The sequence below is a fragment of the Aristolochia californica genome, unplaced genomic scaffold (genome assembly GCF_029961685.1).
Source record: "Aristolochia californica isolate CCGP_79_NKW_82.1479 unplaced genomic scaffold, dmAriCali1.0.hap1 SCAF_1, whole genome shotgun sequence".
NCBI classification, from domain to species: Eukaryota; Viridiplantae; Streptophyta; class Magnoliopsida; order Piperales; family Aristolochiaceae; genus Aristolochia; species Aristolochia californica.
In genome coordinates, this window is record NW_027181770.1 from 4,195,372 (window position 1) to 4,208,941 (window position 13,570).

The 13,570-nt window shown below is 40.5% G+C and overlaps 2 protein-coding genes across 5 annotated transcripts in view; one reads left to right on the forward strand and one right to left on the reverse strand.

Annotated features, from left to right (window-relative positions):
* The window catches only part of LOC137943090 (uncharacterized), a 29,615-nt gene extending 23,859 nt beyond the window's left edge, over positions 1-5,756 (forward strand). For all 4 annotated transcript variants that reach the window (XM_068788786.1, XM_068788795.1, XM_068788801.1 and 1 more), the window contains one exon: positions 5,065-5,756. In XM_068788786.1, coding sequence (XP_068644887.1) covers positions 5,065-5,208 — 144 coding nt within the window. In that variant the 3' untranslated portion in view covers positions 5,209-5,756. The remainder of the gene's footprint in view (positions 1-5,064) is intronic.
* A 6,099-nt stretch (positions 5,757-11,855) lies between these two features.
* LOC137950408 (WRKY transcription factor 22-like) lies at positions 11,856-13,151 on the reverse strand. Its single transcript, XM_068796895.1, has 3 exons — positions 12,753-13,151; positions 12,484-12,597; positions 11,856-12,378 (listed from the first exon to the last, which is right to left on the reverse strand). The coding sequence occupies exons 1-3, from the start codon at positions 13,136-13,138 to the stop codon at positions 11,856-11,858; spliced, it is 1,023 nt and encodes a 340-aa protein (XP_068652996.1). The 5' UTR covers positions 13,139-13,151.
* Between the last annotated feature and the right edge of the window lie 419 nt (positions 13,152-13,570).

A 13,570-nucleotide genomic window follows, 5' to 3' on the forward strand; every position in this document is an offset into this window, starting at 1 on the left:
CGACAAGTGGAAAGATGGAGAAGAGTCGGGAAGGATGAGGCAAGAGGGCCATCGCCCGACCACCAATCCGTTAAAAAACGTAAGCAGAAGCCATCCCCAACCAAAAACTGAATATTAACGTAGAATGTGGAAAGCTGATGGAACATGACCTTCCAAATAGGGGAGGTGACGATTCTTGCCGTCAGTGATCCATCTATCTCTAAGACACCGAAGCTTGGAAGCCACCATTTGTTTCCAAGAAACCTCCATGGGGGAGTTGAGTTTCTAGAACCACTTGAGTAACAAAGCATGACCCATCTCCTTGGCGCGTCTAATCTCAAAACAGCCCAAAGATTTTGGCCTACAAACATCATCCCAACTGACAAGATGATCATGGAACTCATTCCCAGTGCCACGCCACAGGAAGCGTCTCTTGATCATTTGGATGCACCAGCTAATAGAGGCAGGGCAGGGCAGGAACGAGAGAAAGTAGTTGGGGATGCCTGCAATGCAAGAATTGAGAAGAGTCAGTCTGCCTGCCTTGGAGAGCATCCTATCCTTCCAATTGGAGAGCCGGCACTCAAGCCGCTCAATGACGAGGACCCATAATCCCATTCGGGACCGACAATAAGTAAGAGGAAGGCCCAGGTAGTAAGAGGGGTTAACCACAATCGAGTATCCCAAAGTGTCTGCCATGAGCTGAAGCAGGGGGGGTCAATATGATATCCCATGATGGTCGTCTTCCCCCAGTTAACTTTTTGACCAGACATGATCTCGAATAGGTCGAGAAGGGCCTTAATGTTTTGGACCTGATCCAGCATGTCAGCATAGAAGCAGATAGTGTCGTCTGCAAACTAAAGCAGAGGGATGTCAAAGCAACTTTGATCCAAAACAGTCTCAAGCCAACCAATACTGCGAGTAGAGTAGAACATAGAGGATAGGTACTTAGCAATAATGTTGAAGAGAAGTGGGGAGAGGGGATCTCCTTGACAGATGCCACGAGAGCCCTGAAAGAAGCCGCAGATCATGCCATTAAGGAGCAGAGATTAAGAAGCCAAAGAAATACAACTACGAATCCAGAATCCCCATCTGTCCCTGAAACCCATGTGCTGCATAATGTCGTCCAAAAGGGACCAGCTCACCGGGTCAAAGACCTTTTCAAGGTCAAGCTTGAGGACAAACCTCGGGAGATCCAGCTTAACAAAATGATCAACAATCTCATGAGTGGCCATTTCAGAATTGAGAATGTCCCTGCCTCTAATAAAAGCACTCTGATCCTGGTGGATGATGGTAGGAAGAACAACCTTAAGGCGACGAGCCAGGATACGAGCAATGATCTTGTATGGGCTTGAGACGAGGCTGATCGGTTTGAAGTCATGAGGGTGCTCGACACTAGCTTTTTTTGGCACCAGAGTAATAAGGGAAACATCAACACTCTTAAAGGTGATCCCATGAACATAGAAGTAGCAGACCATGGAAATGATGTCCAATCTCAGAGTGGGCCAGTAGGCTCTAAAATTCCCCATTATACCTGTCAGGCCCCGGGGCCTTATTGCGAGGGAGACCCAAGACCGCATCCTCGACCTCCAAGTCTGAGAAAGGGAGCTCAATGAAAGCTGCCAAGGTGGGAGATGATGCATATGGCTTATTGATGCCTTACTTACTATTTCCTACTGACAGCTGTGCTAAAGTCAGTGCTTTGATGAATATGTTGCAATCTTATTCTTCAATGAAGTATGTGCAATGGAAATGACTCTATTTTTCACCTTCTTTCTCAGAAAGTCTACTTCAAAGTGTTTCATTCGCTTATGAAAATACTAGGTTGTTGGCTCTATAAATAGTGGCTTTATTACCACAATGTAGTATTATAAGTTCCTCCACTTCCAAGTGCATTTCTTGTAATAATGATCTTTCCTACACTATTTCACAAACAACATGAGTCACAACTGCGGTACAAGATCTTGCCACAATATTGTTTGTGATTGTGTCAAGTAACTGGATCTCCTCCTCTCAAGTTATAGTACCTGAAGGTAGATTTTCTACGATATTGCGATGTTGTCCAATCTGCATCAGTGAGTCTTTTATATATAAGACTTATATAACAATCCTATCCCTGGAAATGTTTTCAAATATCTTAGAATCCCTTTCCATGGCCAACGATTGGTAACTGGGGGAGTATGCATATACTGTCCAATAACACTCATTTCCTTTGTTGGAAGTGCTTATGTAGCTTAGTCTTCACCTTTCTTATCTAACTTCTGTTACTTCCAGTGAGAATGACATCATCCACACATATAGTATTGAGTACTGAACCGTTTTGTCTTTTTTATGAACTTTGAATGATCAACTACACATCTCTTGAACCCAAATCCAGTCACCATATTGAATTTATCAAACCGTACTCATACGGATTTGCTTCAAGCCATCAATGAATTTCTTAAACTCACTTTCTCCCCCTTAACCACAAAGCTGTGGTTGTCCATTTACACCTTTTCTTGTATATTTTCGTTAAGAAAGACACCATTGATGTTCCATTGGTGAAGGACCTGCCATAATTCTAAACAATAGGCATAAGAACTTTGATTGATTTGGTTTTGCCACCAGGGAAAATGTTTCAAAGGTGTCCATCCCTATTTGGCACAAGGTTCCAGAAATAAATGAGATTGATTATCTTCATGGAAGGGGAGGTTTTTCTTTCTTTGCTTGGTATGTTGTTCTATTAAGTCGGTTCTAGATCGCGTCCTCAATTTTTTCTTATCTCCAATTTCTTGTGCCTCTAGTTTTGTTGTTAGAATGGAAAAGATACAAAGAAATTCCATTGGTGGCAGACTGAGGACAAATTCACCCTTGGTGTGATAGGACAAAATTTGCCAAAGTAAAGCTGATGGTGGCCTGAGTATTCGATGAATAAATCTTGTCAGGTATTTCCCATCCAAATGGCTGTGGAGATCTAGGGAGCAGAAGAATTCTTCATGGAGGGTACTTTTCTGCAAATACTCTCATGTGAGGCCCCTTTGGTTCCCTCCCGAATTAATCTCCAATGTTAATCTTATCTTTGGAAGGGTATTTGCAAGCTTAAAGGAGCTTTTCAGGACCATATCAAATTTCATGTTCAGACTGGTATTATGGTCAAATTCTGATGGACTGTTTGCCAAGTCACTCCTCTTTTAGCACTCCTCTTTTAGCATTGCTTTTCCCAATTGTTTTGTTTGGGAGAGAGGGAGGGAGAGAAATATCTGTTACGAGCATTTTTCAGTCTCTCTTTGCAGCAAGAAGTTGGTGTTTAGACTTTCGTCGAGGATTAAGGGATTCTGAGATTTCAGAACTGGCCATATCACTTAACATATTTGGATTCTATTGTATAGAAAGCTATGGTGATGATCTTCCTATTTGGAGCTTGTATCATTCTGGTTTTTCTGCTGCTTCTTTTATAAGTTTCTGCTCGCCTCCTCCTAGACTACTTCCAGTTTTAAAAGCTCGTGTCTGAAAATTGAGAAGTTCCCTCAAGATGATTCATTTTATTTGGACAGCTTGCCACGGGAAAATCTTAACATGTGATGAGTTAGCTAGAAAGGGTCAAAAGGTTGTGGACAATTTATGCAAGCTTTGTATTGGGTTGAGGAATCATCTTCCAATATTTTACTTCATTTTCCTTTTAGTAGGCAGGTTCAATGCTTTATCCTTTGCAAATTTGGTATTATGGCTTGCTTCCCATATTTGATAGCAAACTATCTTGTTCAGTAACATTCTGGACCTTTCTGTAAGAAGCACAAGGAATTTTGGCTGATTTTCATTTCTGTGGTTTTCTGGAATCTTTGGAAGGGGAGTTAGCTGTTCAGTGGGAGGGATTATTATTTTATTTTTTTGAAATGAGTGGGAGGGATTATTGAGATGCTGTTCATTCTATTATGGCCTAGGTTCATGTATTTTAGCTTTTCCCTTCTTACCCAAGTGCTGTAGTGCAAAGAAATTGGTTTGATTTTACTCACTTCCATATTCCCCCCTCCAGTATCAGTGATTTTCTGGAATCCTCCTCCACATGGTTCTCTCAAGCTAAATTAATGGGAGTTCACTGTGTAATCCTGGCCTAGCAAGTATCTGTGGTGTTCTTCGTGACCATACTGGTGTTTTGCAATTTGCTTACTAGGGATCTATGGGAAGGCAAACGCTTTGGAGGCTGAAATTTGTTCTCTTTTGAGGGGAGTTCAAATTTATACTCAGGGTTTTAATGGACTTCTAGTTTTTGAAGGCGACTCTGCTACTGTCATTCCTGGGGTAGGGTTCTTCTGTCCCTTTCTGGTCTCTTAGATATTATTTTGTTGCAACCATTCATCTTTGTAAAATTTTTGTTATAGGCTGGGTTCATGAATGCTGATGGGGTTAGCTAAGGCTGGAATTTCCACATCCAATCTTGTAATAGAGGCCTCCCTTCTCCTCAGGGTTTGAGTTTTCTTTCCCTTTTCTATGTTTTTAATAAACTATCACTTTTTAAAAAATATAAGAAACAGCCCATGTAAAGAATACTCTTCGACTCCAGTTAAAAGAGGGATAGACAACAGTGCAGATCAAGCAGTTATACTCTTATGCCAGTTGTGTGACAAAACGTAGCGTAGTTGAGAGCTCTGTTTCAAGGGCTTCTGCTTTATAGGGCTATTCATCAATTTTCATTAGTCGTGTCACCTGTAGCTTACCAAATCCATGTTTCTTGAACTTATCAGCCTCTCTCACAAACTCATTGGCTCACATTTTGCGGAAGCTAAATCACTAGGCTAGTTTTCTTGCAAGAAATGGGCTTCTCCGTAACTTCCTTTTTATTCCCTTTCTCTCATCTATAAGTAGATTGTGTCTCATCTTGTTAAGTATATGCATGTACTTGGCACCTTTTTATAAAATATTTGCTTTTTCAAAAAATAAAAATAAAAATGTCTCTGTTATGGAGATTGGACAATATTATGAGAAGTAAATTTCAGGAAAAAGGCTGCTGTTTACCTTAGCCATCGTTGTATTCTCCAAATATCTTCTTGCCACCGAGACAGACCTGTGTAGTATTCTTCTTAATATTACTCGTGTGGCTTATTATTGCAGAATAGAGTGAAGACATCTGGTGAGGCAGACGGTTTAAAGCTCCTGATAAACAATCTTGACCTCTCATATCGGCTACATTGGATTGGTAGAAAGAAAGTGGAGTTGATGCGTCATGGTCAGGAATTGGGTTGTTTCCAATTGTAAATATCTATTTTTGCACTTGAATCGACCTCTGAAAGTATGTTTTACGCTGGTTATCCAGTTAATTGGAGAAAAGCTGTTTGACATCAGGCGCAAGAAAAATTGCAATTGACCTCACACTGGCCATCTTCCTTGAGAATTGTTATGTGGGTAATTTGATCTGAGTTTAACCACATCGTCAAGGAACTCTTCAAACACCAACCTCCCACGGTGGCGGAGAAAAAACCATCCCAGATGAGCTACCAAAGTCAATGTTGCAAGATTCTCACTGAAGTGGAAAAGCTTGATGTGTTTTCTACTAGGAATGCTTCATTCCCAGCAAAAATGATGTAAAAATGTTCTCTTATCTTTTGTAACTAGCAATAGTAGCAGGGTTCGTAGGGAAAAGTTCGTGTTATCTCGGCTGGTTTTCGATTAAATTGGAGACTGGTTTCCCATCCTGAACCGGGACACATTCCTTGGATTTTGTGCCATTAATTGAGCTGTAATTAATATATTTGTTTTTTTATCATCGAATAAAGAGTTGTATGAACAAACCTCTCCATATCCCATAAATGAAAGTTATTTTTAAAACGATTTAAGTAGCCCAGTTTTTTATATGTTAATATTTTTTTTACTCGTTGATACGGTGTAATAGTTTAGTCTTTAATTTTAAATATTATTTAATTATTTAAAAATAAAAATTCATTTATGACATTAAAGCTGAGGTTAACTGGATTGAAATTCCCTAATTAGGCTGGGTATTGAAACATCTTGTACCCCTCGTTGAGGCTGAAGCATTTAAAAAGAGAAATATATCAAATATTCAGTACCAGTAATACAATTACTCTTATTTTTCTACTCTTGCCCATTTAAACTTAGGAATGGTTAAGACGGCAAAAGAGACAGAATTGATATTTGCATAATAGAAGTGATAATCAAACAAAAATCCTCACCCAAGTAAAGATTGATCTGTTTACCTTCTCCCACTTCAATGAAATCCATAATAGTATTAGTGTATTTGGCACCCGATAATCTAATTGTACGATTACTTAAATGAAGATACAAGTAGTTATATAATTTTCGATTCCTGCTCATATATATTATAAGAGATCAAACTTCTAGTACATGTTTTGGTACCATGTTAGAATTTGGGTCCAAATTTTATCACCAAAATGGTTAGCTAAATTAAGAACTCTCTTTCCCAACTAATAAACTCAAGATATTATCGTCAAATACAAGATAAAGAGGGAGACAAATGAACCAATTCGAATATGGACTACTGTCTATGGAGAGCCTTAAAATTAACAAGAGTAGAGAACAAATGTACATTTTTTTTGGGTGAGATGGAGTGACTGTTACTTAGAGAGTAACTCGTTTTACTTGGTCGAATACTAGAATATATAGCTTTTCTTGCATCACATAAGAGAAAATTAAGAAAGCAGAAAGGAGGCATGCATATTGTTGAGCTAAAACCTAGAGAGGAATTGCATCTGCTTCAGAAGGGGGCTCAGGGTTTCCATAAGTTTTTCGCATGGATGATTGTGGATTCCTTCATATGTTGTAACCACAATGCCCGTATCCCTGGATAATCGCTGAACTTGTTTCTTCACGTTGCATGTGTGATGTGTGCATCGATAATAACTTCTTTGTTGATCAATTCCACCGATCGGTCACATTGATAGATAAATAAAATTTTCAGCAGCAATTTATAGTAATTAAGCATGACATGAACAGAAGGGAGGGGGGAGTAGGATCGTGCAAACCTGGGATAGCTACTGTTTTTGACGGCCTTCTGACCGTATTTTCTCCACCGGTACCCATCGTCGAGGATATCATTGGCACTTCTTGTCTGGAATGCGAACCTTGGCCTAGCAATTTTCTTTGTCCTCCCGATCTTGTTCTTCTCCTTGCTGCTGCTGCTGCGGCGGCTACCCACCATCATTTCTCTCCTAGCTGCTTCCAATGCAACAGCGACAGCCTCAGGCTGTGGATTATGTTCCTCCATTCTATGTGGATTTGGACAGGAAAAGAGGGAGGCCCAGTCTACACTCGATGCGCAGGAGTTGCTCTCTTGCTCCTCCGCTTGGCGGAAATAATGATCGAGTGATCGTTGCCCTGCAAGCGCGGTGAAGCGATTTGTTAGAGCATCGTCTTCCATGGTGGAAGGAGCATAGGACTGGCTTCGAACTGGCAAGGTAGTAGAATTTATGTTTGGCTCAAGCTCAAAAGAGGCGATGGAAGGTGAGAAGAGGTTCAACAAAATATAAGAGAGAGAGAGAGAGAGAGAGAGAGAGAGCCAATGTTCGTTTGCATGCAAGTAATACTTGTCGTAGGAGGAAACAGACGGAGGCTTTTTTCTCTCTCCTCTCTCACAGGCCGCAGACGAGTCGAGCCAACTACATCCACCTAATTTTTGTTCAACTGCCCGCTGAAAGATTACGTGCGAGACACTTACATCGCTGTCCTCGTACAGAAATGCATTTATTTATAGATCAACGAGGTATAAATACAAGGGAGATTAGGAAGGATATCTTGTTTAGCAGACGACGAACTGGTGGAAGAAGTAAATTTGAGTACTGGAACGGAAGTGAATAGTGATAAAGAAAAGAAGTTTGAAAATGGTGATCTAACTCTTCCAGTATAGCAGCAGTAACTGCTAAGCCAATTCATCCCAAGATGGAGGCACTGTTCATTTCTGGGAGGATTCTTTTTATGTATTTATCTCGCGCGGATGGATGCTGCAGGGCGGCAAATCCTCGTACCTCTAGAAGGCGTTGAAGTATTAATATGATCATACAGATAATTTTATCCTATTAACGTTGGCTTAAAAGTGACATATAGATTTCAGAAGACTTCTTGATTAGATAACTGGCAGATTAGTAATTTGGTGGTGTCTTCTTGGTTTCTACTATTTTAGGAGCTTGCAAAAGCATCTTAGTAATTTGACATTCGGTTTTTGCTTCAAGCGGGGAAGATTTGGCATCATCCTCTAACAGCTAGTCAATTGGTTGTAAGTTTGTTTTCATTTTCCTATTTGATTTTGTCATTTATTTTTTACGTTTTTATATTGATTTCATATGGAAAAACCCTAATAGTTGGCCTAAACTTTTTATTATTTCCTTTCTTGGTATTTGAAACCGGAGAGTTTTCAATTTCGTGCGCTGGGAAGAAAAATCTATTGTAATTTGTTTTCTGATGTTCATGAAATTGCTTTTTGTTTTCTTATTTTTATGTTAAATTTTTTTGTTGGAAACGAGAAGGCGATTAAATATCCAAAACCATTTTTCCATTGTTCTTAAACTTTTTCTTCGTCTCGATGATTTGGTTTTCCAATCCTTGAATAAGAACGATCTGATTGAGTACAAATAGACAAAACCAACATTGTTTTTCAAAGGAATGTTTTTGTGTTTGATTATTGAATTTGTTGATTTTCAGGATTCCATGAATTTAGTTCATGGAGAAAAAACAAGAGAAACCCATTGGGAGAAAACTGGAGGAAGAAGAGGTTTATGGACTTGATTATCCTAACCCTTCCCCTGAAGCTCTATTTATTGATTAGTGAAACTATTATATTACAATAATACCCTTGAACTTAGGGTTTAGGGTTTTAATCCTGGAACTTTAATCTAATTACATCAATGCCATCTCTATGAGATGACTATTTATTTACCATCCTGCCATCATTATATGTGGGCCTATGGGTCTTCTCTTTGATTTGTGGACATTGAGCCCATCTTCTATATCTCTTGGTTGCATGGGTCTTCCTTGGTCATATGGGATTAGGCCCATCTTCTAATACACTTGGATATGTGGACCTTCCTTAGTCGTGTAGAGGATATATGAATCCACAAAGAAACCCAAAAAAAACTTTGACTTCATCACACAACAATCCATGTTCTGATGCTTGCAATCCCAGAAGCCGTCTCTCCATGGCTAGTGTGGAGTTTACAAGCATATCCTCGTAATAAACAGCAACAACAACAACTGGGAGAGGGGTTTGAGTGAGACTGATTCACCCAGAGTCTTTACATGATCAGGGTTAAGTCAAGTCCAGATCAAAACTACGTTAGTGATAAAGAAAAATGTGGTTTTTCTATAAGTGATGATTTACTTAACCCAACACGTAGTGAGCTCCACTTTGTTTGATGGATCACCCATGTTCCAAAAGAGGAGAAATGATAATTGATAAATTTATATCTTCCTTCTCCAATATCTCTTCCCCACGTTTAATTTTGTGATTGACACAAGGTAATGATAACGAGCACTCTTTTGAATGATGAACCTAAAACTCAAATTAATATGTCCCAAGGTAAAAGCTTGTGTGGAGGTCATTGCTGAAGACAAACAACCATCTTGTGGCTATTATAGCTTGTTATCAATTACCTCTTAATTATAACCTAAAGTATCACTCCATATATTAATATGGAATCACTGACTCCTTGAGTATGTTTTTACAAATTAGGTACCGTCATAAATTTATAATCTTCTTGCATTTCACCCCTTTTCCACAGGATTGATTAAGGGTCTGTTTGGAACCCCCTAGAAAATAAATGAGAATTTGACCATTATTATTTCAAAAAAGAGTTAGTGAAAAATGAGATAATGATCAAATTTTTCTGTTTATTTTATTTTATTTTATTTTCTTCTCCATAGGATTCCAAACAGACTCTAAGTGAAAGCAAGATGCCTATCGGAAAGTGAAATTTATATCTTCTATAAGCTTGTTCAAAGCTCATTAAATCAGTTCAAACTAGTATCTAGTCGACCCCATACAATGGTCACATGCATAAGAATGTCCTTTCTCCTAGGGATCATTTGTGCCGCCATAGGAAAACAAAATGATATAAAATCATTTTATCAATAGAAAATTTCTCTCTAAGCAGGTTTTTTTTTTTAACGTTTGTGCCGCATTTAGAAAACAATAAAAAAATTAGTTATAGTGTTTGCATATTTACATGAAATAAAATAATTTAATAAAAAATAAAAAAATTATCTTTAAATATTTGTAGGTAATTGGGTAATCAATGAAAAATAATTGTTATCTATATCTTTTCCATTAAACAAGTAAATGGGTAAAATTACTCAAATATTTAATTGGATAAGGATTTTTATTTCATATCCATTTAATGAATAAAATCACCACCCAATCTAAAACCACCAGCACAGTGTAAAATACTGGAAAAGTAAGATTGATACCTCTCACTATGAAGGTCAAAAGGTTCAGTGGAAAGGCAATATTGATACTTATCACAATGTTGGTCAAAATGGTCACTTAGGGCACTGCCGACACGTCCGGGATGACGGGGTCATCTCCTTCTTCGTGTGTGTGGCTTCCTGCGTTCATCAACAAATAATCTTGCTGAGCTAGAAAAATAGAATGTTAAGAGACGTCTTCCGGGGATTCCTTCGTCCCTCCTTCCGGGATAGCCAAAATAGCTCCGTATGCAGGGTGTAGTCAGGCAACACAAATCGAAATAACAGCAGGTTCCGACTCTCTTCTCGGTTACAGTTTTCGATAAAAAAAAATTTTAATTGAAGGAAGATGGCGATCGCCCAGTTTGTTTACAAGATGACTGACGGTACCACCTCGTAGAACGAGTAGTGAGATACTTTACGAACTATGGGCCGACTTGCCCTTGTCTATGACTCTATATAGCTGCTTATACCGAAACATTCGGCTGAAAACTTTTCTGAGGAACACCTGCAAAGCAACCTGTCGATGCTCTCCATTCCTCGTTTTTTTTTTTTGAAGGAAAACGACGAAATGATCGATTTTAAGTTTTTGGCTTCTGCAAACGTCAAATGCCTTTGGGTTGGGATTTGGGCGCGATTGTCTTTACGATCTGCTGTCCTTTGTCTCTGCTCGTGTTAGCTTTTGCCTGTTGATATGGAAAGAGATCTTCGCTTTTGCCCGTTATCGCCGCCCTGCTATGATCCAAGCTCTCACTGTTGGTTGTGCTGTTTGGCTCTTCCTCCGGTCATTCAAATTATTAATTAATTAATGATTTTTGGATGAATTTATACTCATTAATAAATTACTGATAACCACAAGTGATGTGACACAAATGGCACAATTGGGTGGGTGCGCACGAGGAGGTTCGTGCGATAAGGGATTGTGGAGGAAATGGCTCAATGGGAAATATGAGGGAAACAACTGTCAGGCACAACGCACGTTGTTCTCGAATGCTTGACTAAACAACCGTTGACCAAACAACAGAACCCTCTTTTGACTATTGACTTGGACTTTTTCATTTGAAACGCCGACTCTCTGTCACACAAATAAAAAGTGGTATATATTTCAATTTTCGCGTGCTCCGATGTCTCCTCCTACCGACTGTATTTTGCACGTGAGAGACATAACTTTTTGGCATTTTCCTTATATTAGATGATCTTGGTTACGGTCTTACAGAAAAGAATGAAATGAAAATGAAACTAAATGGAATAGACTACTGGAAGTATTATAAGCGATCTTACAGTGAATGGGCGAGGTGAGAATCGGTGGAAGGAGAAGATGGAGTAAGTCTTTGCCGTGTATAGAGTGTGGGGAATTTTGATAAACAGCCCGCGGATCACGCGGAGGACAGATGCTGCTTCCTCCGCGCCGGGAGGAAACCAAACGGAATCTCCTTCTTTTCCTTCTTACCCGCCATCTCCATCTTCGGTCGCTGTCAGCAGCCACTGGCTGCTGTTGCGGCGGGTTTAGTAAAGCAGGATGTAGGGAAGGTTACTGCAAAGTGGTCGGAAAAGCAATCCTCTAATGTTGGACCTGTGGTCGTGTTTTCGCTGAGCTCTTCCAAGTCCAAAAACATTTCATCGCCCTGGAGCAGTTCCTCCTCCTCCTCCTCCTCCTCCTCCTCCTCGTCATCTTCTCTATCATCTTCCTGTTTGTCACGCTGGAGAAGCTCCTCTTCTATGGACGCCGTTAAGGTGGTTGTTGGAGAAAACCCGGCCGGGGCCGCGCAGTCGTTCTTGTTGGTGGTCGCAGCTTGCTCGCTGTCGGTGGCTGTCTGCTGCTGGGCAGGTGGCGTGCATTTGTGTCGGGTGCATCCGGCAAGAGAGTTTCGGTGGGTAGGGGGCGGATGGTTGTGCTCTGCAGTATAGGTAATGACGAACATGCCTGGATCTGTCCGGCTCCTCTCCACCTGCTTTCTAGCGAGGCACCCTTTCGAGCTACTGCACCTGTAATAGCCCCTGTTCCAGTTCCCACAACATGATTTAAGCAAAGGTGGATGCGAAATTCCCCAAAAAGCCAAATCATAATATCGAAACAAGCAACCTCAGTGTAGCAAACTAGACCTTGGATAAGGGGATCCTTTGATAGGTTTCTGACCGTATTTTCGCCAAGCCCACATATCGGAAGAGAGGCCTTCGGCTGGAACCTGACAAACCACCCTCTTCTGCTGGTTCTTCCTGCAGCGGATTTATATATAAATAGAGAAATTAAGACTTGCTTATATCTTTCTCCAGTTTATCTATTTTCAACGTTTTAGGCTTAGAATTAGATGGTTTAGAGAAAAATAAAAAGCCAGTGACTTCGATGAATTTGGATAAAGAAGAAACAGTACCTTCTTTTGGATCGAGAGATCTGGGAGTGAGGAGGGCGCTGCGGCTGAGATTGTGGTTGCACTGCTGGGGTTGAGACCGATATATTTGGCGATTGAGCAAGGGGTTGTGTTTGCTTGATTTGGGGGAAAAAGGGCTCGCATAATTGTTCTAGTTCCTGCATAGCTGTTTCGGTTGCCAAGAGATCCGGGAAGTCGATTAACTGGTCGCAGTTTTCTTCGTCGAGCAGCAAGCTGTGAGAAAGAAAAGCAAAAGGATCTGGCTGTGGAATATTTGTGGCCGTCATGTTTGCTGTCGGCGTGGAAGATGTACTGCCGCTGGTGGTAGTCGCAGCAGTGGCCGTGAAACACCGTCTGACCACCGCCTGCAGATCCCAGTCATCGTCCATGAAGAAGTAGCTGAAATTCTGCAAAGGCAGCTGCCTTATTTAACAGTTAGTTTTAAACTTCAGGCATGCGGTGTCGCTACTACAGCAGCGGCGACAGGGAAGGAAAGGGCAGGGAGAGGGAGAGAGAAAGACAAAGGACGGCGCTGACTTTGGAGGGTATCGGTAGTGATGAACACAATAAAGATGGAAGGTCCGGTTTCCTTCTTATTTATGGCAGCAGAAGCGTACAAAAGCGGTATTTGGTCTCTGGTTTATGGTCTCATGGCGGATTTGGGGCCAAAACGAAACAGCTGTTCTTTTCGGTGGACTTGCTAAAAGTCAATGACAGGTGACGACAAAAACATCACGGGACGCAGGCAAAGAAGAACAAGTCATCCCTTCGAGCAACGCACATGCGTAGACGTATCTCCACTGTTTGACGGTCCAAGTCGT